The 25,538-nt window shown below is 40.0% G+C and overlaps 1 protein-coding gene across 1 annotated transcript; it reads left to right on the plus strand.

Annotated features, from left to right (window-relative positions):
* The first annotated feature begins 874 nt into the window (after positions 1–874).
* LOC115792690 (protein sprouty homolog 3) lies at positions 875–18,256 on the plus strand. The gene is made up of 2 exons (XM_030747320.1): positions 875–983; positions 16,926–18,256. The coding sequence occupies exon 2, from the start codon at positions 17,011–17,013 to the stop codon at positions 17,908–17,910; it is 900 nt and encodes a 299-aa protein (XP_030603180.1). The 5' UTR covers positions 875–983; positions 16,926–17,010; the 3' UTR covers positions 17,911–18,256.
* Positions 18,257–25,538: the final 7,282 nt, after the last annotated feature.

Raw genomic sequence — 25,538 nt, forward strand, 5'->3', positions numbered from 1 at the left:
GAATTTAATTCAGTGATGCTGGAGGGAGGAGTTAGAGAGGAAGGGAGGAGGAGGGGTGACTGGATTGTGTATCTGTGTGACAGAGAGAGAGGGAGTGAGGGAAAGTGCATGCAGCTCTCAGTCATTCATCTCTTGGAGAGTGGAGAGGAAACTACAGCTGAAGGGGAAAAAAAGATTTTTTTTTTTAAAAAAAAGTTCTGTGATCAGTTTCTGAATTTAGATGTCTCTCACTTCAGCCTCTGAAACTGCACTTTTGTTTTAGTCCTCATGACCATTTATTTTTACAACCAAACATACTGAGCTGCAAGTATTTCACTTTGCTCCTTCCGCCCTGTGTGGAGATATTTCCATTTCTCTCTCCTGCATCAGAGGACACTTTTTCTGTCTGTGAAAGCTGAAGAGAAAATATTTAAGCAACAGACTTGTGCCTGGTTTGTGACACAATCTGTGCATCAGAAGGCTCCGTTGTAACTTGAATGCCTTGGACAGAGAGAGTGGAGACCCTCTTTGCTGTGTGTGTGTGTGTGTGAAAGGACTGGTTGGCTTTTTTTGAGGAGGTGGAGGAGGAGGTGACCTCAGGAGGACAGCACCACGATCAGGGTGTTCTGGGAAGAGCTCCGTGAAGAGAAGGAGGGCGCATCGCACCGAGCACGAGCATCCTCCCTGCCTCTTTGCCACCCTCAAGCACACACCCTCAAGACAACAGGAGTTTGTTAATCTTATAACAATTACTGTGGAGGGTTATCATTTAAGTGTTTTAAGAAAATAACTCTGCTGTATGATAAAGTAAGATTAAGACACCAAAACTTATTTAAAAAAGTGCATCAAGTCAAATTCATCTCTAGATTCCTGACCTACTACTAGCCATTAAACGGTTATTGTAGGGATATTATAGCTTTTTTAAAAATTAATCAGACATACACACACTGACAACCAGGACGCCCCAGCACACCGCTGCAGAATGGATCTCGCACCAATCAGAGGTAAGCTTAAATTCATCCTGTCGCCATCGGATCTGCCGATGAACTATTGATGATTTGCATGACCTTGATAAGACAAATTTCCATTCTTTTTTTTACTCAAAAGGTTTTTTCTAGCTTTACAAGCAGCTGTTGCAAGTTTTCTATCCATATTTGGGCAGCAATTTACATTATTTCATTAAGGTAATTCTTCTTAGTGGTCTAACACATTTGCTTCCCTCATAAATAAAAACGTGCCGTTCACCATCTTGCAAAGATTTCACTGGATCAATCTCAGTGATCTTCATGCTTAGAAGTTCTTTAAATGATTAATTAATATACACAATTTATTATAATGGAGGAGGAGTTTGAATGGGAACTCCTTACTGCTAGAAAAAAATTTCCCTACAAAATGAAAAAGTGTGCACAGCGTCAAGGCAACCTTCTGATGTTCAGGTAAATCAAGCTGAAAATGGTCATATGCTGCCGATTTCACCTCTGGAATCGCTAAATCAACATCAGAACTGTTTTAAGCCTCAGCACATCTGATCCTAACATCAACTGGAAGCAACCTCCTGGATATCTAATGGTCAAATTCCCTGTTTCTTTTCAATGCTTGACTGGTGCTCCACTGTTTCTGATAATTAGTTAAAAAAGATGAAATCTTGTCCTTTCGCCTGTTTCTTTTGTTTGTCTCGGCTGCTGGGAGGGGAACAGTCAAGCAGAAATGGCTTTTACTTTTGAATCGCTCTTCTCTATAAATGCATATTACACATGCATAACGATGCAAAGACTGAACCAAGTCATTCATTATTACTGAATCTGTGTTGTTCACGTTGACACTTATGCCATGTGTTGAAATGGTACTGTGCATATTGTATCTGTACCAACTACCAACTGGAGAAAGTCCGGTGACTTTAATCAAACTCTTAAATTACTGAAACACATTTCAGAGTGATACAAACCAAATGGAGCAATATACCATAGTCATATTTACCAGTTGTTTGGCTACATGGTAACATCCGTCCTAGTATGTTTTAGCAGTGTGTGTGTGGGGAACTGCAATAGGGACATGGTGGGGTTGGGGATTGATTGTCCTCAAGGTCGGATACAGAATGTCAATACCCATCTCCGCTGGGGTGGGACTGGAGTGGGAAACTGATGGGATGGACCGATGGGAGGGAGTGAAAGAAAAAGAAAGTGAATGGGATGAGAGGAGAGGAGAGGAGTGGCAATGCTAGGCAAGAGAGATTGACGATGGATGGATGGATGGATGGATGGATGGATGGAAGAAAGAGGACTATGGAAGATACAAAAGAGTGATAAAAGAAGATTCAACATCAAATCAAATGAAACTTGCGCTAATGTCACCTGACTGTAAAGCAGTCATCAGAAAGCTCTCAGAAAGCTCAACAGTTTTGCCAGCAGATGAATTTTCCTCAGACAAAATGAAGGCAAAATGTCCAAATAAACAATACGATGATATCACACAGTCATGATTTCAGTTTTATACTTTCTTCCAATAATAATAAAAAAATAAATGCCACCAGTGACCTCTTTTTACTAATCTTTTTACTTTTCTTTTTAAAGCTGTCTCTTGGTTTTAACTTCAAAAACAAATCCATAATGTAGCTCATCTGTGCAGGATTTTCTGATAAAAATCTTACCGAGATCTGAATTTTCCACTTGCTTCTCTGTACCGTTATTGAATGCTTACTTGCTCCAAATAATCTTTGTTATCCAGTCTCTCGCTCTTTGGGAGAGACTGGATAATATTTGGCTCTCAGTTTAATATAACTAGCAACATTCTGATGACTTTTCACTTTTTATGTAAACTAAATTATATAAATAAATAGAATAAATTTAGACAGCTGAGAATTTGCTTCAAACCTATGGTATTACAAGACTGTGGAAGGTTTTAAAGGAGGATTAAATGTCAAACAAGCAACAGCTGTGAATCTTGACGTTATGTTGGTGTTTTAGGCCTCATGTGGTTGCTGTGGTTGTCGTTTAGTCTTTAGTCCTGTGGCGGCTTACATTTCAAATCTTAGTTTGTGTTCCACCAATGGCATTTGTACAGGAAGCTAGAAGTCAGAGGTCATGAGTTCAAAACCAGCGATTCAAGTAAAGTCAAGAGAAAATCCCAATATTTAAGAAAATACAATGACGCAAAGACACAAATATGGTCCACTTGCACACAAAGTGAGAGAAATGGTTTTCTACCATGGATGGACCTTGTTGGAGAAACTACTTGTATGCTTTGTCACTCTCTCTGTCTCTATTTTGGGGGTTAATACAGCCTCTGGCAGGATATTATCTCTGCTTACAGCAAATGTGAGAAATGTGCATTCTTATCATCTTTTTCTAATGTTTAGGCTGTGTCCCCTTTGTTACTAATAACTCAGCACTACTCGTCCTCTCACAAATTTCTTCTTTGTATCTTGTTTTGTCTTAAACTCATCTTTCTAGTCCTTCTGCCATTCTAGGTTAATAAATCTCTTGCTAACAATTTTCACATGTGAACTTGGAGAATCGGGTCAGGACACTGAAGTTGTAGCACACAGCAGAAGCAGCCCATCCAGCAGTCCTCTACCTATACAGTACATTGCCACCAGAGGATTAATTGCACGGCACGTGTACACTTACTATCAGACATCGCACAGGCTTTCTTTAGGGGAGTTGGAAGGTTAAAGGCCATTTAAAGGGGACATGTAATGTTCATTTTCAGCTCCACATTTTTGTTTTTAGGCTCTGCTAGAGCAGGATTGCACAGTTCCCTGGGCCTTGGCGCAGTCCCTCGGCCATTTTAGTTTCCTTCCCTCACTCTTTAAACCAACTTTCTTCTGACTGGCTGCCCTTCCTCAGAAAGATGTTTGAACAGCAGATGGGTGGGGCTCACAGCTCACAGTTTGAGATGACCATACTATGGACCATAGCTGGGATCAGAGACCATAGCCTCTTATACCTCTTTTCCATTTGTACCTACTCGGCTCGACTTGTCTTTTTTCCATTAAGTGGTAGTACCTGGTACCAGGTACTTTTTTTGTAGCTACTCAGCCGGGGTTCTAAATGAACTGAGTCGAGATGAAAATGTGACATCAACAGACTGCGTGCCACTGACTGGTCAGGGAGTGATGTCCTTCACAAGAATCAAACCGGCCATTTTTGAAACCCGGCAACGAGGAAAATGGCAACACACTAACAGGAGTTGCAGACATTTTTTTTGCTTGTTGGCTTATGACAGAATCCTGAGGGAGCCAAACGGAGCGATCGTTTGTGTTTGTGTGGCATACAAATGACGTCATGGGACTTGGATGGTCCTCAGTAGTAATGGAAAATGACCAAAACTGAGTATAGTAGAGTCAAGTCAAATAGGTTCTAGTGGAAAAGAGAGCCAAGAGTCAAACAAGCTGCCAGCAACTGAGCATTTAGAGCAGTGTGAAGCCTGAGCTTTTGGCTCACAGGTGTCACTTGCATGCAATTTATTTTGAGCATCCATAATTTTCTGACACCACTTCTATCAGAAAATATAAGGAAAAGCACAATAGGCCTACTTAACAATTGATCCAACCACATAACTTAGTAATGTCTAATAAATTTCAGGGCTGCATGTGTAAAAAGGGTATTAGTTTGCACATAAAATCCTTATTAGGATGTAACTAAACTGGGTTGCACCAGAAAAGCACTTACAGTTAACTGTGGTCAAGCCTTTATAATGTCTAAATTATATGTAACATCTGTGAAATCCAAATCAGCACAGATCTAACAGTCTTATTAGTTTCAACTCCAAATATTTTCCATTGATCCAAATTCTTGCCTATGGCTGAAACAATACATTAGACACTTCATTGATATAGATCAAGTTGGTTGCCTGACATGTACTGTACTGTAATATTAACAATAGCTAATAAGGTGATCAGTTTTTAATACCTTGGTGCTCCAAATAAGCTTTTTCTTTGAATGACACAAAATGTGTGATTATCAGCGCTGCATTACATCCTAGTAGCTACTACTGTAAATATTGAACATCATCCATTTCTAAACATAACTAGTTGATGTGGTGTGGCCATCTATAATTTAGTTGTCCATAAATTCTGCGTCAGGAAAGAGAAAACTGGTCTCCACCACTTTCATTTTTATGATTATTAATATCACCATCCCTCACTCATATGTTGCCGCTTCCTTTCCTCTTTCGCTCCTTCCCCTCCTGACCCACCCCCTCTGCCTGGACTTGCTGGTCTGCAGTGTCTATTTCAGTCTTTCCGTTGGGGTCAGATTTGGCACATCCGGTATCTCATCCAGTTTATTGTCATTCAATCCTGCTGTGCTCCCAGAGGGCATCGGGAGGAAGGCCCCTGGGTCTTAGTGCCTGACTGGCGTGACACACATTCATGCAGTCATACATCAAGAAAAACAGGCGCCGCTAAAGGCAAATGTGCCTAATGAATGAAGCCGTTTAATGTGGTTACACAACATATGGCTGACTAATCCATTCTTATTTGGATTCACTGATATCTGTTTATAACAGCCAGAATCTGATGGGTTAAAACTTATTTAATACACTTAAGTTTGGTAGGGTTCCATTATGAGGCCTAAGCCTTAATATACAAAAGCAAAGTGTAAAAATAACTAACTTCTATTTGAGTAGAAAAGTACCAGTGCGTTGAAATTAGGGGTCTGGGGCAATTCCCTGAAGCTTTACAGTCTATTCTTGACATGCAGTATTTTTTTCCATATACTTTTACAACAAATCAATCAGAACAAATCCAATATCAAAGGTTTTCTGAAATAACAGATTGCTTTTTTCTGTGCTGAAAAAGCTCTTCTTGTTAAGATAATACAAGCAGGTTTACACAGGGAGACAAACCAACTCAGTAATAGGGGGGTGGGGGGAGGCTAAGGCATTATGGGATTAATGGTCCAAGTATGGTACTGCACTGGTAGGCCACAGGTGCTATGCAGAGCTTTGCAGACCTACATCTACGTGTTGCAGATTTGTACTGTCACTTGAGGGCAGTGCCAAAAAAAAGAAAAGAAAAAAGAAAAACTAGTGGGCTACTCTTGCTTATGCTTATGTGATGTTGGTCCTTGCTTGGAGAAGACAGAAGTCATGATCTAGAAAAGTAGTGGTGTGAAACCCAGCGTTAAAAAGAATTAAAATTCTCCATATTGTCTGCGCACATGTGACTTGGTTTGAGTTTGAGTCTTTTGCTACCTTTAAGTCCAATTCCACCGGTGTGAACATTTAGAGTCATTTATAAGTATTTCACCCAGCGAGGACGCAGAAAATGCTACCAGAAATTTCGTTAATGCTTTGGGATTTTTAACCTAACCTCCTTTAAAGCATGAGGAGACCCTCAGTGTAAAATTACAACAGGCTTACACATTTTTTAAGACAGGTTCTGAAATCTTTAGAGATACAATTTGCAGAATATATATTTGAACTCTTAACCTGCATATAGTAAACAGAACCATTTTTATTGCTTTGTGAAACATGGGGCTTACTGTTGACCCCTGTATTTCTAAAGTTGCGTCCACACTAGACGCGAGTCGCTCATCGTGCTTTCCTTTGAGGCGAATAATCCAGGTTCTGGTTACCTAGGCAACCTTCAAATGTATTTACTACCTGGATATATATCAATCGGCGGTATTTGTCTCACTCATTGGTAATTGCTTCCGTTGCTTGCATGGAAGTTGAGAAAAGTTTATCTTGGGTCCCGCCCACTTTGTGTCCCCAGCAGTTATTTCGGCCATAGTTGCCCAAAGTCACCAAATATCCTTCACTTTCTCTGGGCTCTGGTTGTCACGTCACTACGAATCACTTCCAGTGTGGATGTAGCTTAAAAATTTGGCTATCGCCCTGTTTGGAGTTGGTGTATTCCTTTTTAATATTTATGCTCAGTGGACTATTGGCACGAAGCTGAAATTAATATTGATCCTCAGTGGTGAAAAAATTTCCCAAAATGCATCGGTGTAAACTAACAGACTTTTTGCCGTGCCAGTGCTACGTTGCACTTGCATAGCTTAATAGTGTCACAGATAATTTCCAAAATTTTCAGGAAATATGTGTAACAGGTCACAAGAAAGGAAAAGTATGGGCCAAATGAGCAGAGAAAAATGCAGAAAAAGTGAAAGGAGTTAAAAAAAAAAAAAAGACAGCAATGAGGGAATGAAAGAGAAGGCTTGAGCGAATGCAGTGAAGGTGACATTTGGGAGTGAGAGGAGGAGAGAGGATAGGGGGAGATATGAGGGAAGGAAGCAGAAGAAAGGAAAGGAGATGTGAAGAGAGGGCAACCCCTCCTTATTTCAAGGCAAAGGGTCACTGCAGTCAATTCTAAAATAGCCAGAAACCATGATGTCATCTGGGAGAGATGCAGCAATGCCTTATCCATTAAACGCCATCGACCATCAGCAGGTCGAGTCCAGACTCGGCGGAAGTCAGAGAGTCAGCGGGCAGACAAGCAATCAGGACTAATTACAAGTTTCTTTCTCCATTTGATTTCATAAAGCAAATGGGTTTTCAAGCTAAAACATTTTTTTACTCAGAGTTTATAAAACGCTGGAAGTGCACTTAGACCACATCCAAACAATGATGGTCAGCTCTTAACACCACAGCCAAAAGTCAAATATACTAACTGACATTCGATCATGTTAATAATTTATGTTTTTTAAACAGATAAACTCATGTTTCTGTAATTTCTACCTGCTTCTGGTTTTCTGCTCTTCTAAACTCTCGCTGGTGGTTCTCACCTGGACAAGAAGCGATGAGTTTTGTGTTTCCGGCTAAAGTGAAGTTGATCAAACAAAAACCCAAAAATAGAAAACCAAAAACAATTTAGTATATTTAGCATTAGCTGTGACAGCTGAAAGGGCTTTGAGTTAAATGTAATGCTGGTACGTTAAATGTAAAAAAAGTAAAAGTTTAAAGACTGTTAAACCTGTATAGGTCTTTAAACTAAACTTTCATACATTAAATACATAAAGATGTAGAGGTCTTAAAGTTTTTGTGATCAGTATCTTGATGGTTGGTTTGGTTTCAGTTCCTTAACCATCGTTTTTCAAAGTGATTTTCACTTTGACTTGGTGGAGAAACCTGTAGACACAGCATTTGCTTTTTAACGTACTTGTAACCAGTAGCAGTAGCTTTTTTTTTTTTTTAAAGCTAACCGAATGTATCAAATGGAGTGGGAGAGAAATGCTAAGAAAACAACTTAAGTTTGTCCACGTGTATTTTCCCACTCCTTTTTCTTTTTTGGATAGAAGAGGTGTGAAGACTACAATACTAATATTGCTTTATTACATCTACTTTACAACCAAAGGTAGCACAATGTGGCTTTTTTTTTTTTTTTTTTTGGATACTTTGCTAACTCTGGGGCTTCAGAAATAGAAACATTGTAGCCATTGCACGTGCACAGTAATGGGAGCTTTCATACATCGTAATGTATGAAAATCAGTTTTTCAAACAGTGATTCTGTTTTAACAGCATGCTTTAGATGCCACTTCTTTTTTACTTTCTAAAGGAATCTGAATTCATTGGTTTTTAAGACTACCACCCTTACAGAAAACCCCATAAAGTCAATCAAAAACAGCAGAGCAGTGATTGCTGCGAAGGCCAAATGAGCAGAATCAGTTCCAAAATTGAGAAAAAAAAGAGAAAATAAGCTTTGATAAGAAATATTGCTCCAATGCTAGCAGATACACTGCACTCAAGTTTAAACCTGGCAGTGTGAAAGATGACTGGGCAGCAGTGCAGAGCAGTATATGGTGCTTGTTTTTGTAGAAACGTGTGACAGAGGAGGTGTGTGTGTGTGTGTGTTTGTAAGTGTGCCTGTCCCAGGGCACAGGCTCAGTCATTACTGATACTCCCCCCGCATAGACATCCATCCTCAGGTTACCGCTTGAAACAACAGCTCTCTGTGACTGTTTTCTTTTGGGTGGATTTGCTTCATTGACATCTATTGTTTATGTTACTTATGCAATGTTTAGAGAATTCAGCATGCTAAAAAAGAAAGAAAGAAAATATTCCAAAAATAAACTGTGCGTTCATGTTATGAACTCTCTCTGTCCACCCTCTGTTTCTGTAGCCTCCTTTTTCTGCTGTTGACACTTTGTCCTTCAAAATATTCTTATGGTGGTGAGCACCATTTTCACAGAAATACCCGTACGTCTTTTTTACACTGAACCTGACAGAGAAATAAAACAATTACTGTGTTGCTTTCAGTGTTAGCCTCAAATCTTCATCAAGTTTCCCCTGAACATCAATCTCATTCAGGGTCATAAAATATCAGGAAAGCATGTGAGGCAAACTTTAGATTCTGCTAAATTTACTGGAATAAGTGTTTGATGAGAAGTGTGATACAGAGTCCTGCTACAGAGCTCTAAAACCCACAAATTAGTCAGTCCTTTGCCTTTGTGGTTTTCCAGTCTCCAAGTAAGTGAGTTTTGGGTTAAAAGCCCCAAATAAGGTCTGTGGTTAACATAATCTTTCGACATTTTCATGTTTTGGTTTGCTACAAGGTCTCTAAAAATGGAGGGCTATGTAAAAAAAAATGACTGCAGTTCCTAAATGTGTAATGCAATACAGTTCTTTAGGTAAACCCCGTGAACTACAGCTGACGGTCTGCACTTCAATCACATATTGATTAATTTAAAATCCAAAAACACACAAATCTAATTATTCCATATATGCACAATAGCCGTGCACGGAGACACAAACTGCAAACAGTTTCATGCTATTTTATCACCCAGAGCTGAAAGTTGGAGAAACAATAATGCATGTTTGTAGTTTTTGAAATTTTAGGGTTTCCCAAGTAAGTGACTGCTGCAGTTTACATACCATGCTCCTTTACTAAAAGACTTTTACCTACAATCCCTGATTGGGAGCTCCCCAGAATCCACAAAACAAAATAGCTGAGGCTGCTGCCCCCGTGACATGGCCCTGGATAAGCGGAAGCAAATGGATGGAAAATACATCAACACCTTTACGAACTTTGTATATGCTTGCTTATAGGGCTGATCAGTTTATTCGATAATATTTATGTCAATCTTTATCGCAGCAATAAACCTCAATTTATGGTGGAATTTGATGGTAAATTAGAAGCTTTCTGCAATGTTTCAGTTCTGACACAAATTCTCGTTTTTAACAGGAATTGTTTCCTTCATTCTTTTTATCTTTTCATCATGTTGTCTAAAAAAATTTCAAAATTATTGTTCTGACAGGCCAAATATCCCTCTCCAAATATCTTGATTTGCTCAAGCCAAACCTAAAGATATTATACAACAGAGAAAGGCAATCCAAATTGAAAACACTGGGTCATTATGCTTCACATCTTGAATTTGTTGAAAATGTCCTACAGCACCTCTCAAGCTGCCATACTTTCCAGCGTACTGACTTGACTTGCCATAAATGTATCACGTTAGAGGGGGCAGCAGTAGGCTCGACCAGAAAGAGAAAATATTATGAGCTCATGGAAATAGTTGGCAGGCCTCTTCTTTTTAACAATTAGATGGGGTGATAGGCAAGCAGAATATAAGCGAGCCACAGCCACTGCTCTGTGATGAGATTAGTCACCAGGTCCACTTCCCTCTCCTCAGACTAATTTGAAAATGCATCCTCATCCAAATAACCTGGCCCTCCTTATCTGCAGGGTTATGACTGGATTTCTGGAAGCAGGGTGCTGCAGGGGGTCTATATAGAAAGGCCAGAGGCGTGGGCACCTTTCTGGTCAGGCTACCACAGTTTGGCACTGCATGGAGGACAGGGAGAGGATTTTGTATTCTTGCAAATTCTTACCTCCTTCATCCCTGCATCTGTTGCACTTCTGTTGTGTTTGTGCTATAGGGTGTTGCTACAAATGGAGATTAACTGATAAGTGCAGCGGTTCTCAAACTGTGGAGCAAGCCCCTTTGTTGGGATGCGAAGCTGCTTACAAAAAAATAGCATGCGGGGTGTGAACTTATTTTCAGTTTTTGAGGAGGGGCATGCCAGGGAAAGTTTAAAAACCATTGAAATAGTGAAGTATGTAGAGTTTAAAGCTTCCAGTGTCACAAACTTCTCTCTTTTAAACTTATTGTCAACTTATGTTAACATATAACTTGACCTGGACCAGGTCATGTTCAGAGTTTCAGATTAAGATTGAAACTACACACACACACACACACACACACACACACACACACACACACACACACACACACACACACACACACACACACACACACACACACACTATATTGCCAAATGTATGGGCTCGTTGGCTCGTATGCATATGAACGTAAGTGACGTCTCATTCTGATGTGATGTCAGCCCACCCTATATCAGCTTCAACTCTGGAAGGCTTTCCACAAGGTTTAGGAGTGTTTATGGGAATTTTTGGCCATTCTTCCAGAAGCACATTTGTGAGGTCAGACACTGATGCTGGATGAGAAGGCCTGGCTCACAGTCTCTGCCCTAATTCATCCCAAAGGTGTTCTATCAGGTTGAGGTCAGGACTCTGTGCAGGCCAATCAGATTCATCCATTCCAAACCCACTCATCCATGTCTTTCTTTTTGTGCGCTGGGGCTCAGTCTGGGGAAGGGGTCATCCCCAAACTGTTCCCACAAAGTTGGGAGCATGAAATTGTCCAAAATGTCTTGGTATGCTGAAGCATTAAGAGTTCCTTTCACTGGAACTAAGGGGCCGAGCCCAACTCCTGAAAAGCAACCCCACACCATAATCCCCCCTCCACCAAGCTTTACACTTGGCACAGTGCAGCCAGACAAGTACCGTTCTCTTGGCAACCACCGAACCCAGATTCGTTCATCGGATTGCCAGATGGAGAAGAGTGATTTGTCACTCCAGAGAACATGTTTCCACTGCTCTAGAGTCCAGTGGTGGCATGCTTCACACCACTGCATCCAATGCTTTGCATTGTGCTTGGTGATGTAAGGCTTGGATGCAGCTGCTCAGCCATGAAACCCATTCCCTGAAGATCTGTAACGATTGACTCTGCAGAAAGTTGGTGACCCTGCTCTGTGATTTTATGTGGCCTACCACTTCGTGGCTGAGTTGTTGTTCCCAGTCACTTCCACTGCTATAATACCACTCACAGTTGGTATTATAGCAGTTAGTTGTGAGGAAATTTCACAACTGGAGGTGGTGGCATCCTATCACAGTACCACACTGAATTACACGTCGTCTACCAATCGGAAGGTTGGTGGATCAATCCCTGGCTGCTCCCGTCCGTGTGGTAAATTATGCCTCAGCAAGATACTGAACCTCAAGTTGTGCCCCGTGCATCTATCAGTGTTTGAATGTGAGATAAAAGTGCTTGAATATTGATAAAAGCATTGTATGGGTGAATGAGACCTGTAGTATAAAGCTCTTTGAGTACACAAATTGAGTAGAAAGACACTAGCAGTCCATTTAGCATTTGTAGCCTATTTATCACAGAATATTTAATCAGTAAGAAATAATTTCACTTTGATCTGCCACAAACTAAAGTGATTTCCATACCTACTGAGTCTAGAACAGTGTGAGACATGAATGCTTTTAATAGGCTACAGTATATACTGTAGTTCAAATGTATCAAGATTACAATTTTACAACTGTAAAGCGCACCTGCTACAGTACATTAGTGGGAAACGGCAGCACTGAGAGTGTACTAAAAATATATAAACTTGTAAGATTAGCTGCTTTCTCACAGCATTTTTCCCCAACTTGCCTTATTTGCTGCTCCAATGTTGCCTTTTGCCATCTAAATGCCAGCTTTTCATATATGTTGACAAAAACCCACCATTGTTGTCTCTGGTTGGGGTTTTTGTCAACTCAGCTAACACAAAGAAATCCTGGTCATATTAAACTTACTTCATAATACAGTCCTCTGAAGACAATTTGGGAAAAGATAAACCTGCTTCCTAGACTTGACTGAAATATGTCGTTCTAAGAATTTTCTGTTGACCCTCTGTGGTCAGTTTCAGTATAACCTCCTATAGGACAGGAGTAAATAGTGTGTTTAGCGTTTAGTGGGCTGCACAGAAGTGAGCATGCTCTAATTTCTTTAATGCTTGTATAACAATGGGTATTTTTTTCTTTTTACTCAAAGTGATGAATTAGGTTAAAGAATAATGTTTACTGTGCATGTATAGAACATGAATTCCAAGAAGACCTTAAAAGAAAACCAAGAAGAGAATCTCAAATATTTCTTTTGTTCTGGCAGTAATACAAGTGTGGACACTTAGACAATAATAGAGGAAACGTTTTTTGGAATAAGCCTAGATGCATATGGATGTGGCTAAAGAGAATTATTTGCTTCTGCTTTCTCTTACCACCCTCCTCTATCTAATCTCATGATCTGAGCTGCTTTAAACGCATTTCCATTTGGCCTCATTACTCTCTAAGAGGGCTGGCCCCATGTGAGGAGTGAGCCAGTGATCTCTCCCCCTTGGCCACTTGGCAGGACTGCCATTTCACCATGAGGATATAGCTGAGTGTGTGTCTGTGTGTGTGTATATATATATATATATATTTGCCTTTTAAGGACTAACTCAGCATTTGAATGAGTATACAACACATTTCATTCCAGTCTTTCTCACTCAGACTTTACTTAGGCAGGCCACACATGTATATTAACATGGGTGACCTGCCTAGAGTTACCATGAATACCTGGTGACTCATTTTAATATTTTATATTTTTATTCTTTAAGCTGAAAGGATGTCATATGAGATTTAATTGATAGTGGACAGTTCCCTCACTCTTCCTTGAAAATCTGGATGTTGCTAAACTGGTCCTTTCAGTTTTGTGCCTTTCTGGCAGTAGGGCCACTCTTATCTTAACCTACCTGCAGTAGGTGAAAACCTGCTTCAAACACCACTGCACCAAGGTCACCTAGGCTAGAGGACAGAAGAAGAAATATGACTGTGGAATGGAATCCAGTCATGTGAAAAGGAAAGTTTTTACATGTCTGTCCAGTCCTGTGAGAAACCAAATACACCATAACAGCTTCCATAGAAAATAAAAGGCTAAGTAGCGGCCAGGTGCTGCTAATCAAATGTACTTGATTAACTGATCATCAAGGAGAGGTTCTAGCAGTTTGCCGGTCTTGAGGTGTGTGTTAAAACAATGTCAATCTTCACAGGAGTGGACATCCCAGCAAATTTATCCCAAGGTGAGATTGCGCAATACTGAGAGAAACTGCAAAAAACCCAAGAGCTACATCTCAGACTATTCAAGCCTCAGTTAGCATGTTTAATGTTGAATTCATAACAGCGTAACTAGAAGAAGACTCAGTATGGCTTGTTTGAAAGTGTTGCCAGGAAAAAGCCTCTTCTCTCTTAAGTTGCAGCTGAGCAAACCACAAGACTTTTGGAACAACATTCTTTGGATAGATGGGACCAAAGCGGAGATGTCTGGCCATAATGCAAAGCACCACATTTGGAGAAAACCAAACACATCAAATCAGCACAAAAACCTCATAGCAACTAGGGGTGATGATTTGGGCTTGGTTTTTTCAGCCACAGGACCTGAGCACTGTGCAGTCATTAAGTCGATCATGAACTCACCTGTATACTAAAGTATTCTAGAGTCAAATGTGACAGCTAAAATTTTGGACACACAACAGGACTGTGACCCCAAGCACACCAGCCAAATGGTGGAAAAAACAAAAAAAAAAAAAAAGAATCAAGGTGTTGCAGTGGCCCAGTCAAAGTCTGGACCTCAACATGACTGAAGTGCTGTGGTGGGACCTTATGAGAGCTGTGCATAAACAAATTTCTGCAAACTTCAACGAACTGAAGCAATATTATAAAGAAGAGCAGGCCAAGATTCCCCCATAATGATGATGACTGAAAGTCAAACTGAAAGTGATATCGAGTTAATGTTGCTAAAGGTGGCTCTACAAGCTACTGAATCACGGGGTAGACTTAGTTTTTCACAGGACTGCATGGAGTCCCTTGAAAAGTTTTTTCACATAAATGTAAATGCAGAGACTGATGGGTATGTATATTCCATCCATCTATTTTCTTCCACAAATCCTTCAGGTTCGTGGGACTAAAATAACTGAACTTATACCTGGCTTCTGCTTGTACTATAGAACAGAAACTGCAAGCTAAAAAAAAAATCATCATTTACTTCACTCTGCGTTTGAAATCAGACAAAACACATCCACAGGAGTTTTATGTGAACCTATGCAAGAAATGTCCATAGTGCTGTGCATGAGGATACTTTTGGTTTTAGGCAAATCAAATTTCAGCTCGAGGTAAACAAGGTTTATTGCTGGTGCTCAAAATAGCCCACTTACTTATAATTTACACACACAGAGAGACCTCCATTGTAGAATGTGCTTTCACTGAAAATAGTTTATAAGGAAACTGTTACAGGAAAACAGGCTTCTTACTGGCAGATATTGGTAGCTAGTAAGGAAATACATGTCTTCAAGTATCTCTGAACTGACTGCAGCATTTAGCTGTGGTTGCTGCTTGGTTGGAACCACAGACCGAAACTCAGTGTAGCCTGCTTTATTTTTATCAGATGATTTTTCTGAAATAAAGTATTTTTACAGTGAGGTTTTCCTCAGTGAGAATGTCCCTCAATTAGTCTTCTAAAACCTTTAGCATTCATCGTTAAGCCAATCAAAGAAAACATGATTAAAATATATTAAATTAAACCACTTAAAACAAAAAACAAACCTATTTCTCAGCGAGTCGCTCAAGTGCTCGGCCACACTGCCAGCCTCTGTCTGCAGGTGGGATTCCTCCATGGCATCAGCAGCTGTGCTCAACAGATGCTAAATTACAGTGTGGACCTCATAGTTGTGTCTCTTTTGCTCTGGCAGGCTAATAATAGTGTTAGCTTGAGCAGCGGACACCCTCAGCGGTCATGATGACATGGCTGATGGTTGTGTGGAGGTTCTGCTGCCAGAATCCAGAATCCATCCCCAATCAAGCGCTTCTTAATTTTTTGGAGAACAACATGCAGGCTACTGTTTGCTTTGCGTAGTATGAAATAAGACTGATTTATTCTGGGTTAATGACCAACAACTCTAATGCCATAAAAGGCGTACCAGATGTTCTTCTTGTAACATTTTTGTTGGCATGGTTTGGATTCACATGTGCCTTTAGCAGGAAATCAGTAAATCACTGCAACCCAGTACACAGCTTTTCAAAGTGATCACCTTTGTACTTCAAACATTTCTATCCTTTTAGGATTGTTTCCTTTCTTGATAACAATGTTCATTATTGACGGGACACAAGGAGTCACTGAATAGTTTGATTTAGAAATTATGTCATCACATGCTAGCTTCGCAGCAACAATAGCTCAAATTAACCCTATGGCAGATTTTCGACCAGTATAGATTGTGGCACTCTGTACTGCATTATCAAAATATGATAAAATTATTGTTACATGCCATTTTCATGACGAACTCCAGACATTGTCGGGAGATTCAAGTCGCCTCATTGTCCAAAGTTAAACTTCCACACATGTAGCACATAGTGGGAGATTTCACTTTAGACACTGCCTGGTCTGAGCGTGCAGGGTGCAGGACGCATGGCCACGTGCTTGATGTGAATCCACTGGACAACTATCCATGCTGTTCTCAAATCTGCACCCATGGATATCACATGGACTTTGTACTGGGGAACTGGCAATTTAAAGACCACCTAATATCTAATAAGACTTCCACATCCATCGGGTAATATAGAAATATTCAGGGCTGAAGTTCATGTGTAGAAATGGCTTAAGATACTGAAAGTGGACCAATGATGCCAATTTCCAGCTCCACATTTTTATTCTTGGACTTTACTAAAGTATCCTTGCATGACTGATAATTCAAAATAATCCTTATGTATCTTAGAGTGGGCCTTGGTGCAGGTCCTTATTTTTCAGCTATCTGTATAGAGATAGATGTTACATACTAGAATTTTATAATGAAATAAAATAAAAATTTAAATCACTAATCACTGTTGCTTCCTTTCTTTGTGTTTGCAGGTTTATCTGATGTGCCGTGAGCACTGGGAGCACTTTGCCCCTCCCCTGGCTTCCAGCCCTGGTGCCATCCAGCTGGCTCACCAGGATGGACCCTTCTCATTCCTTTAGGATGGAGCTGGACTCAGTGCTGTCGCTTGACCAGATACGTGCCATCCGGGCCAACAATGACTATGTGGAGAGGCCTGTGGCGCTGGAACCTGCAACACAGTCTGGATTATTTTTGGTCCATGATGACCGTTATCCTCATGGTGCATACATCCATCACCCCCAGCCTTCCTTCCCCTCAGCTATGTCCCGCAGCCAAAGTCAACAGCAGCACACTCATCTTTCCCATTTGAGCCGTTCCAGTACCATAAGCTCTTCTATGTCACGAACAAGTGCCACTTCAGACCAGCGGCTACTGGCAGGTTTGACACCATCTCACTCTGGCTTAGCCTCGGCAGTCCATTCTCAGCCTAAAGGAGAACTGAAGCCTGATTCTTCTTTGGGTAAACGCCTAGCAGAAGGTGAGACTGAACTCAGTCGCCATCAGTTCATCTGCGAGAGTTGTGGTCGCTGTAAATGCCAAGAGTGCTGTGCCCCCCGCCACCTGCCTTCCTGCTGGGCCTGTGGACAACGCTGTCTGTGTTCTGCTGAGAATGCCGTGGAGTATGGCACATGCTTGTGCTGCGTTAAAGGTTTATTCTATCACTGCTCTGCCCAGGATGATGAAGATAACTGTGCTGACCAGCCATGTTCCTGTGCTCCAGCCCACGCCTGTGCCCGCTGGAGCGCAATGGGACTGCTGGCGCTGTGTCTGCCCTGCCTTTGCTGCTACCCCCCTGCCAGGCTGTGCCTTGCTCTTTGCCGGTGTGCCCACGACCGGGCTGTGCGGCCCGGCTGCAGGTGCAGCAACACCAACACTGTGTGCCGCAAGATTTCCAATTCCAACCCCAATCCTTGCCATCCGTCGCTCCGCAGCAAAGCTCTGGAGAAACCGTTATGACAGGCTTGAATGAGGGCCAAGTAAATTTGTTTCCCCTCAGATGTGGCCAAAAGCAATGCTGTCGCCAATCAACAGCCCCTCAGCTGGTATTGTGATGACAGTGCCATTGTGACCCAACTACCTACTTATGACAAGCCAACTAACCAACCATGTTGTTCACCTAATGTACCTTTACTTCTCCAGCTCAGGAGGGACCAAAGCTTTACTGTGCCTGCTCATGTTGGAGAATTAATGCCTATAACAAAAACTCTTCTTGAAGAATAAGAAGCTGTTGTGCTTTGCTGGCCCAACCCTTCAACCCTCAGCAAGACATCTAGACAAAACAAAAACAAAAAAACAAACAAAAAAACATGCATTCTGTGGTGAAATCTGGGCATGTTAAAATGTATTTATTTATTATTAAACCTCCTTCCTTCTCAACCCTTTGCAAAGAGTTCAGACAGTGAGTGGCAAAGGACCGGATCAGAAAGGAAAGAAGCCTGTGGATGGTCTTTGCCAACAGGTTCTGACCTGTGAAAAGATCAGAAGTGTGTGAGATGGAGGTTAAAACCACAAGATTCAGAACTTTGAAAAAATGTCAAAGACAAATGAACGAAGAAATCAATGTTGTACTGAGGTGAATGCCTAACTGGAACTCAACAAAGCACCAAGGTATAAAGTGGGATCAAAGACAACTGTGACAACAGTTTGACACCAAAAAGGGACCATTCACTGTATAAACTGTGTGAATTTCAAAGCTATTAAGCTCATTTGTAAACAAAAAGCACTGTGAGGTAGATGGACAATGTTTCCCCTACCAGCCTAGAGCTCAGTCGTGGATTAATTAACCAGAGGGAGGATGCATCCATTGTGAGGTAGCGTGCGTGTGTGTCTGTCTGTGTGTGTCCTCCTACTGTGCAACAACCTGTGTATGAGCCTGTGTGTTTGTCATTTTATCAGCAGAAGAAGCCTGCTTTGTGTTATTTTTAGCAGTACTGCGTTGCTGGTGCTCTGAGGGTCCGGTCGGGTTTCCTCCTGAAGCCAGGCTGTCGCCAACCTCCTTCCCTCCCTCCTTCTGACCAACCTCTTTCACAATCCTGTCCTCATACACATGACCCCCCCCCCCCCCCCCATCCATTCACTTCCCATTGTGAAATCAAATGCCATTTTCTAAGTATTTCTAAACTCCACCTGATTCAGAGGTTCTGAAAACCAAATTCTTAATGAACTATATGTCTGTATAATCTATTGAACTTTTTAGCATTAAAAACAACTCCTTGGTTTAGGGACTCCAAACCTATAACCTTAAATAAAAATCAGTTGATCACTTAGCTGAAAAAATAACACACAATGAAGCTTTTTAATAAGGTGAAAAGTTCATAGTAAAATGTACTTTTCAAGTGCCAGAGTGGTTATAATAGTGGTGGACCAATGCATGCTCATCCTACGGTATCAAATACTGTCCTTTTGCCATGATGCCGTTGCAGAGATATGCACAAGGGTTCCTTTGGTGCCAGTGCCTTGACGTACCAATCGAGGTAACGCTCTATGCTGAGAAATAAGGGGCCTCTTTTAAAGAATAATAAAGTCATTTGGAGTTAGGTGGCAGTGGAGCAAGTTACAACTTTTTTTAACCAGGAGACAGCAGTTCATGTTCTGTTTTGTGCTTTGCACTTTGTTTGATTAATGCAATTTTCATTCATTGTGGGTTTTTTTTTTGTTTTTTTTTTTTTTCACATTTACTGTCTGGTTAGGAGTGGTTAGGTTCAAATATACCCCTTGAAATACCCAGTGTATCGAAACCGGTATTCATATGAGACAAGCCATGACCAAGATGTATCACAGGAGTACCACCAAAGGACACATTGTACATATCTGTGAGAAAACAGTAGTTTTGACAAAATGACAGTATTTAACACCCTGGCAGTGTGTAATGGACTGACTGGAACCATGCAATCATCAAATCAACAAATTCTAATAATCCAGTTACCTCAAACAAAACTCTTAACTCACTGTTTTTATTTGCTCCCTTGTAAACTGAGTGTGCAACATTAATGAAACAGTTTAACATAAAATCTGTTTAGAAACCCGAGCACTGAAAGTACCTTGTGAGCATTGTTGCAAGGCTGATTACATTTATGTCTGTCTAGATGTCCAACAGGAGAGTTACAAAGCCATCCTTGAAGTCCTCTGGCTCCGTGCTCTATAATGTTTGTCCTTTGTGTAATGTCCACAACACACACACACACACACAAAAAGGAAGCAAGCCAGGACCCAAATATTTGAGTGTTTTTTCTTTTTATTTTGGTTTCTTTGTTGGAATGTATTTGATTTTCATTTTTAATATTTGTATTAAACAGGAAAACATGCACTCTTTCTAAATTTCATCAAGTCCCCCCTCTCTGGACAAAACTTCAAATATTCTGTTAGTTAGCAGTAAAGCTAAGAAGCCTAATACTCATCAAAACAACCCTAAAAGCAACCAAACCAGCAAAAGCAGCCAAACACAAGGCACATTACACACCCATACCACATTTTATATCCCTACTGCCTCGTCCGCCTCTCCTCTTAAGCTCAGACGGCTAAAAGCCTTGAGTTCCAGGTCCATGGAGAGTTCATCAAACAGGCAATTAGCTCCATGATAGCTCTTAATGGCCTGGAGAAGAATGGAGTGTGGGAGGGAGGAAAGAGAGAGGACAGGATGAGTAGAGTTGTGGTGTTTGGCAGACAGACAGAATGGTGAGGAGAGAGGGATGCTAAGAGGAAAAAGAAAAAGAGAGCTGTTGGATGAACGAAAAGTAACAGAGGATGCTGACAAGTCCATTTGGAGATCATGCATACTGAAAAAAAAATTTAAAAAAGCAGTGCGATATTTTTTTTAGGTTGTTTAGGACTTCAGGTGTTGATGTAAAACACACATGGAGCACTTTTAGGGAAAAAACAAAAAACAAATAACACAATGGCAGGTATGCGTGTATGTTTGCTGGTGCGTGCACATGTACATGTTTTAAGCACGTGTGTTCATGTTTGGATGAAAATGGACTTTATGTATGTGTCACAAAGTCACGTAAGCACAGACACACACTTGCCTGATTGTTAAATGTTCCTTTGTTATATTTTTATATGTAAATATGGGCTGTTAACTGTAAAACTATTTTTATTCTGCTTTATTTTGTGATATTATTACAGCTATATTTCATTATTGTTAACATTTAGCTGTTTAGAGGCCATACTGAGGAACTTTTAGGGCAACAGACAGTAATTCAAACATCAGTTTTTTAATACCTGATATTAATATTGTTAAATAACCTCTTTTGACCCCCCCCCCCCCAACAATCCTTTTCAAAGAGATGTATACTGTAGATCCAGTGAAATTATAGTTACATACATTACAGTCACTGCTGCTTTTTGCTACACAGAGCAGTTCAGTTCAATTTAAAATAAATACCCTACTCCAAAGAAAGAGCTTCTAACAATTAAATGCTTCTGGTTGAGGAATTTTGCTAATTTCTGAAACAGACAATCCAAAAATCTTCCTTTACTCAATCTATGAATGTCTTTAAGTAGCAACTGTCATTATTGCCACAAGAGGAAAGCGAGGCAGTGGGTGCAGACAGGAGAAGACTGTTGATGGCAGGCACTTTCACACAGAACAGGTAAACACTTCAAACATTAGCTGCGCTAACAACATTTTACAGCCTAGAATGGAGGAAATTCAGGACTTGTCAGGGGTTTGTAAACTGACTGAACTACTGGTAATAGGGTAGTGTCAAGCTAAAGAGTAAATTTAAACAGGACCTGTTATGCTCATTTCTTTGCATTAATCACAGTTTAAAATAATAATTTCTCTTATACGAGGCTGTGGTGCAGCCCTTGACGTCAGCAAGCTGTTTTTACTCTTCTTATCTTTAACTTACTTTTGATTGGCTGTGTGTCGCAAACAGAAGATTTGAATAGAAAGTGGGTGGGGCTTTGGTGACCATATTAAGGCTATCCACTCATACTGACATCATACAGAGTCAAGAGAAAAACAAAAAAATGGTGTGTTTAGAGCAGTCTGAAGTCTGAGCTTACAGGGATTGTGCGACAGAAAAGTGTAACAGGTCCTCTTTAAATGTGTGTAGGCATTCTGCTCAGTGCATTGTGTATTCTAAGTATAAATGTTACCCTAAATGTTTCTGGTCTCGTCACAGGCTCCACTTTGATAGATGGGTTGGCAACTGTGGAGGACACACTCAGATTAAATATGACCTTCTCTCCCATTTTTTTTTAAATGCAACTTTTTCCATTGTTATTACTGTTAGAAGCATTGGTATCCATAACAAACAAAGAAAAACTCTACATAACTGATATCTATTAAGCAAGTCACCTGGGTTGACATGTCCACCTTAATGCTAATGAATCTGAAACGTTAGCTGACATTTCATCACAATTGAGAGTTTTAGCTTAAAAAAAAATAAAAAAAAAGAGAAGAAATAGAAATTGCTTGAAAAATACCAGTGTCATGAAAACGAGCTTTTCAAAAATAAATAATGCTGACAAATGCTTGTCATGGGAGCCGTTTTTGATATATAGCTGGCACATTCTACCTTGCATGCAGCTCTGTGAACAACAACGCTTCAAAAGCTTGATTGAAAACAATAGTGTGAGTGTAAAACTTTCAAAATGGAAACAATTTCATATTCAGCTGCATCATTGTGGACATGGCTGCAGACGGGTTTCCACACAGATGCACACGCTGTCTCCTCTACCCTGGCTGAACGACTTCAGTCAGATCTTGGTGCTTGTGGAGATGACTTGGAGAACATTTATTTCTGTCTGGATTGTTTTCTATCTGAGTGTGATGACATTGCACATGTTCTTTTGTTTGTTTGTTTTTTTTTTTTTAGCTAATTGTGTTACATCTGTGTTCAGAGTAACTTTAATATCTTTGCAGTGACAACTATCCAATCATAATCTCTTCAGTATGCAGTCTTTTGTATGTACAACAAATACACATGGAGGCATAAGCACTGCATTGTGGGTGGGGTGTGAGTCAAATCAACATCTGATGAGTTTCTTTTATTTATTTATATATATTTTTGGTACATTTTAAAAACCTCAGATAAAAGCTAATAAGAGCTAATTACCTACATAATTGCAACAGAAACAGCACTGGCATCAGTAAATTTGAGGAAAGTACCATTTTTAGTTAATAAGAGAAATAAAGGACTGCTGTTGTGGTTTCAAAACTTATTTTTTTATTATTATTGTTTTCAGCTTTTTGTTCTTTTAGGGAATTAATACAGTGACTCCTCCACACCTCACTCCTATTAAAAATCATTTGTGCATCTATATGTACAAATAAAGTGCTCCAATTTAAAATCCTAAATGTTTTCAGCATTCTGCCTTCAGGGCCGGAGCTCATGTGTGAACCTGTCTGATGCTGTACGTACGCAGGCTGCCACTATAACCACTACACTTCTCCGCTCGTGTCTTAGCAAGCATCGCTTTTGGTACAAACTGGCATCCTGTATGTTGCAAAAGAGTTTAAGGAGAGTATATGAAACAAATATATAGAGAAATCTATCTTAAGTGAATATATTCTAAATGGAACAGTACACTCTTCACACTTTGTTTCGTTACCATTTTTGCTTCATGGATATTTATTTAAATGGTTGCAACAATGGTGTTAACACTAACTGTGGAGATGGTGTTGACGTGTATTTATTTTAAAGTGGTCAGAGGAGATGAAGAGCACCGATTTTGTTGTCGTCTTTTGGTTTTGGTTTTTTTGCTCCTCTCGGTGTGGTGTGGCTGCTGCTGACCTCCAGGCTAAAGATGACCCAATAAAAAAAAATAAATAAAAATGTGTGCTATGAATGAATCGTTTATTTCTGCAATTGTTCCACCTCATCAGGGAAGCATACATTATTAATTATTTATTTAGTTTTGTTTATTAATTTTTATTTATTTATTCTTTACTTTAAACTGCTTCAAAAGCAGTTTAAAGCTATGTTAATGCTGTGTTCATTTAACATAGCATTGACAGTGTCCTGTCTCCTTTCCCCTTAACCCCCCAACTGGTCATGGCAGATGACTGCCCCTCCTCCAGCCTGGTTCTGCTGGAGGTTTCCTTCTGTTAAATGGAGTTTTTCTTGCCACTGTTGCCAAGTGGTTACTTTACAGTGGGGTCATCTGATTGTTGGAGTTTTCTCTGTAACCCTTTCAACTTCTTGTGACCCTTCTTGACCTCCATTTATAGATCTAAGAAAGAACCCAGGTACAAGAAGGGTTAATAATTCCTTGATATTATTGGGAGCATTACCATTTAATGCTTAAAAGATTTAAATGATTTTAAAGCAGATGAAATTTTTAACAGGCAGCCTGTGTTAATTTGCTATCCTGGAGTATATTAATATTTCTTGGTGCCAGTTAAAAATCCAGGCATCCAGAATCAGCAGGATTCAGTGAAGTGAGTTCTGACTGTTTGACAGTCTGGTAGATCACATTAGCACCATGTAGCAGAGGGACATATGACTGTGTGCCTGCATGGCTGAGTTGGGAAATATTATGGCTATGAATGATCTGGCTGAGAGGTAGCTGAAAACAAATGTGGACCAAAGATAGAGCCTTGAGGAACACCACAATTAAAATGGGCAACATGGGGGGTATTAACTGTGGTGAGAGAAGGTTCTGTTACATATGTAAATGCAGAAAGGATGCAAAGCAGATCCCTTAATCCCAACCCAGGTTTCAAGATGGTGCAGTCATCAGCTTCATCAGTTGATAACAGTAAGTCAACGGTAACCTTCATAATTTCTGTGGTATGGTCCTTTAATGCACTATCTGCTTTGCTTTTCCTCCTACTGTCTGCATTTGTCCCAGTGTGAGTTGCTCCTTCTACTGTAAGTTAGTTAACTTTCATTCGCTGAATTAGTTTGATGAGCACCACCAAGAAGAGTTACAAAAGTGACTGTGGTAGATCAGATTAACACCATGTAGAGCTCCTGCATGTTCAAATAAAATAATTTTATAGTGTAAATATATCAATTATGTATTATGGGAGGAGAAACAATATACAGTTTATTGTTATATAAATATGCTGTCATATCACTACAAAACCAACAATAACAAAAAACAAACTGATATTAGCGCTACTTAAAATATGTGGTAAAACAACAAACATGTCAGTGTTTGTGTTTTAATAACTAAATGTTACCAGTACCAATCACAAAAATACAATAATAATAATAATTATAATAATTATTATAATAATATATACTGCAATACATGTCTTATCCTCAAAGAAAGCTTTACAAATACACAAGTGAAATTATCAAGTAGTTTTATGGTTCATCTGAGAATAGCTGACTTTTTTGTCAGTGACCATCTTAACAGTTTCACAATATCACAAATGTGATTTTATGCATCATTTTATGCATTTATTGTTTACGTTGTTAGAAATTATAACATCGGCTGTGGTGAAGTCAAACAACAGTTTTATAAATGAAGATCCCACCCCAGTCCTGCTCTCACCTCACTTTACTCTGTTGGCCTTACTGATAAATAAATAATCAAGGCTGGGTCACACTAATGGTTTCCCAGAGCAGTGAATACAGACATGTGTGTGTGTGTGTGTCTGTCTGTCTTCATATAAAACACACGCA

The sequence above is a fragment of the Archocentrus centrarchus genome, chromosome 14 (genome assembly GCF_007364275.1).
Source record: "Archocentrus centrarchus isolate MPI-CPG fArcCen1 chromosome 14, fArcCen1, whole genome shotgun sequence".
Classification (NCBI taxonomy): domain Eukaryota; kingdom Metazoa; phylum Chordata; class Actinopteri; order Cichliformes; family Cichlidae; genus Archocentrus; species Archocentrus centrarchus.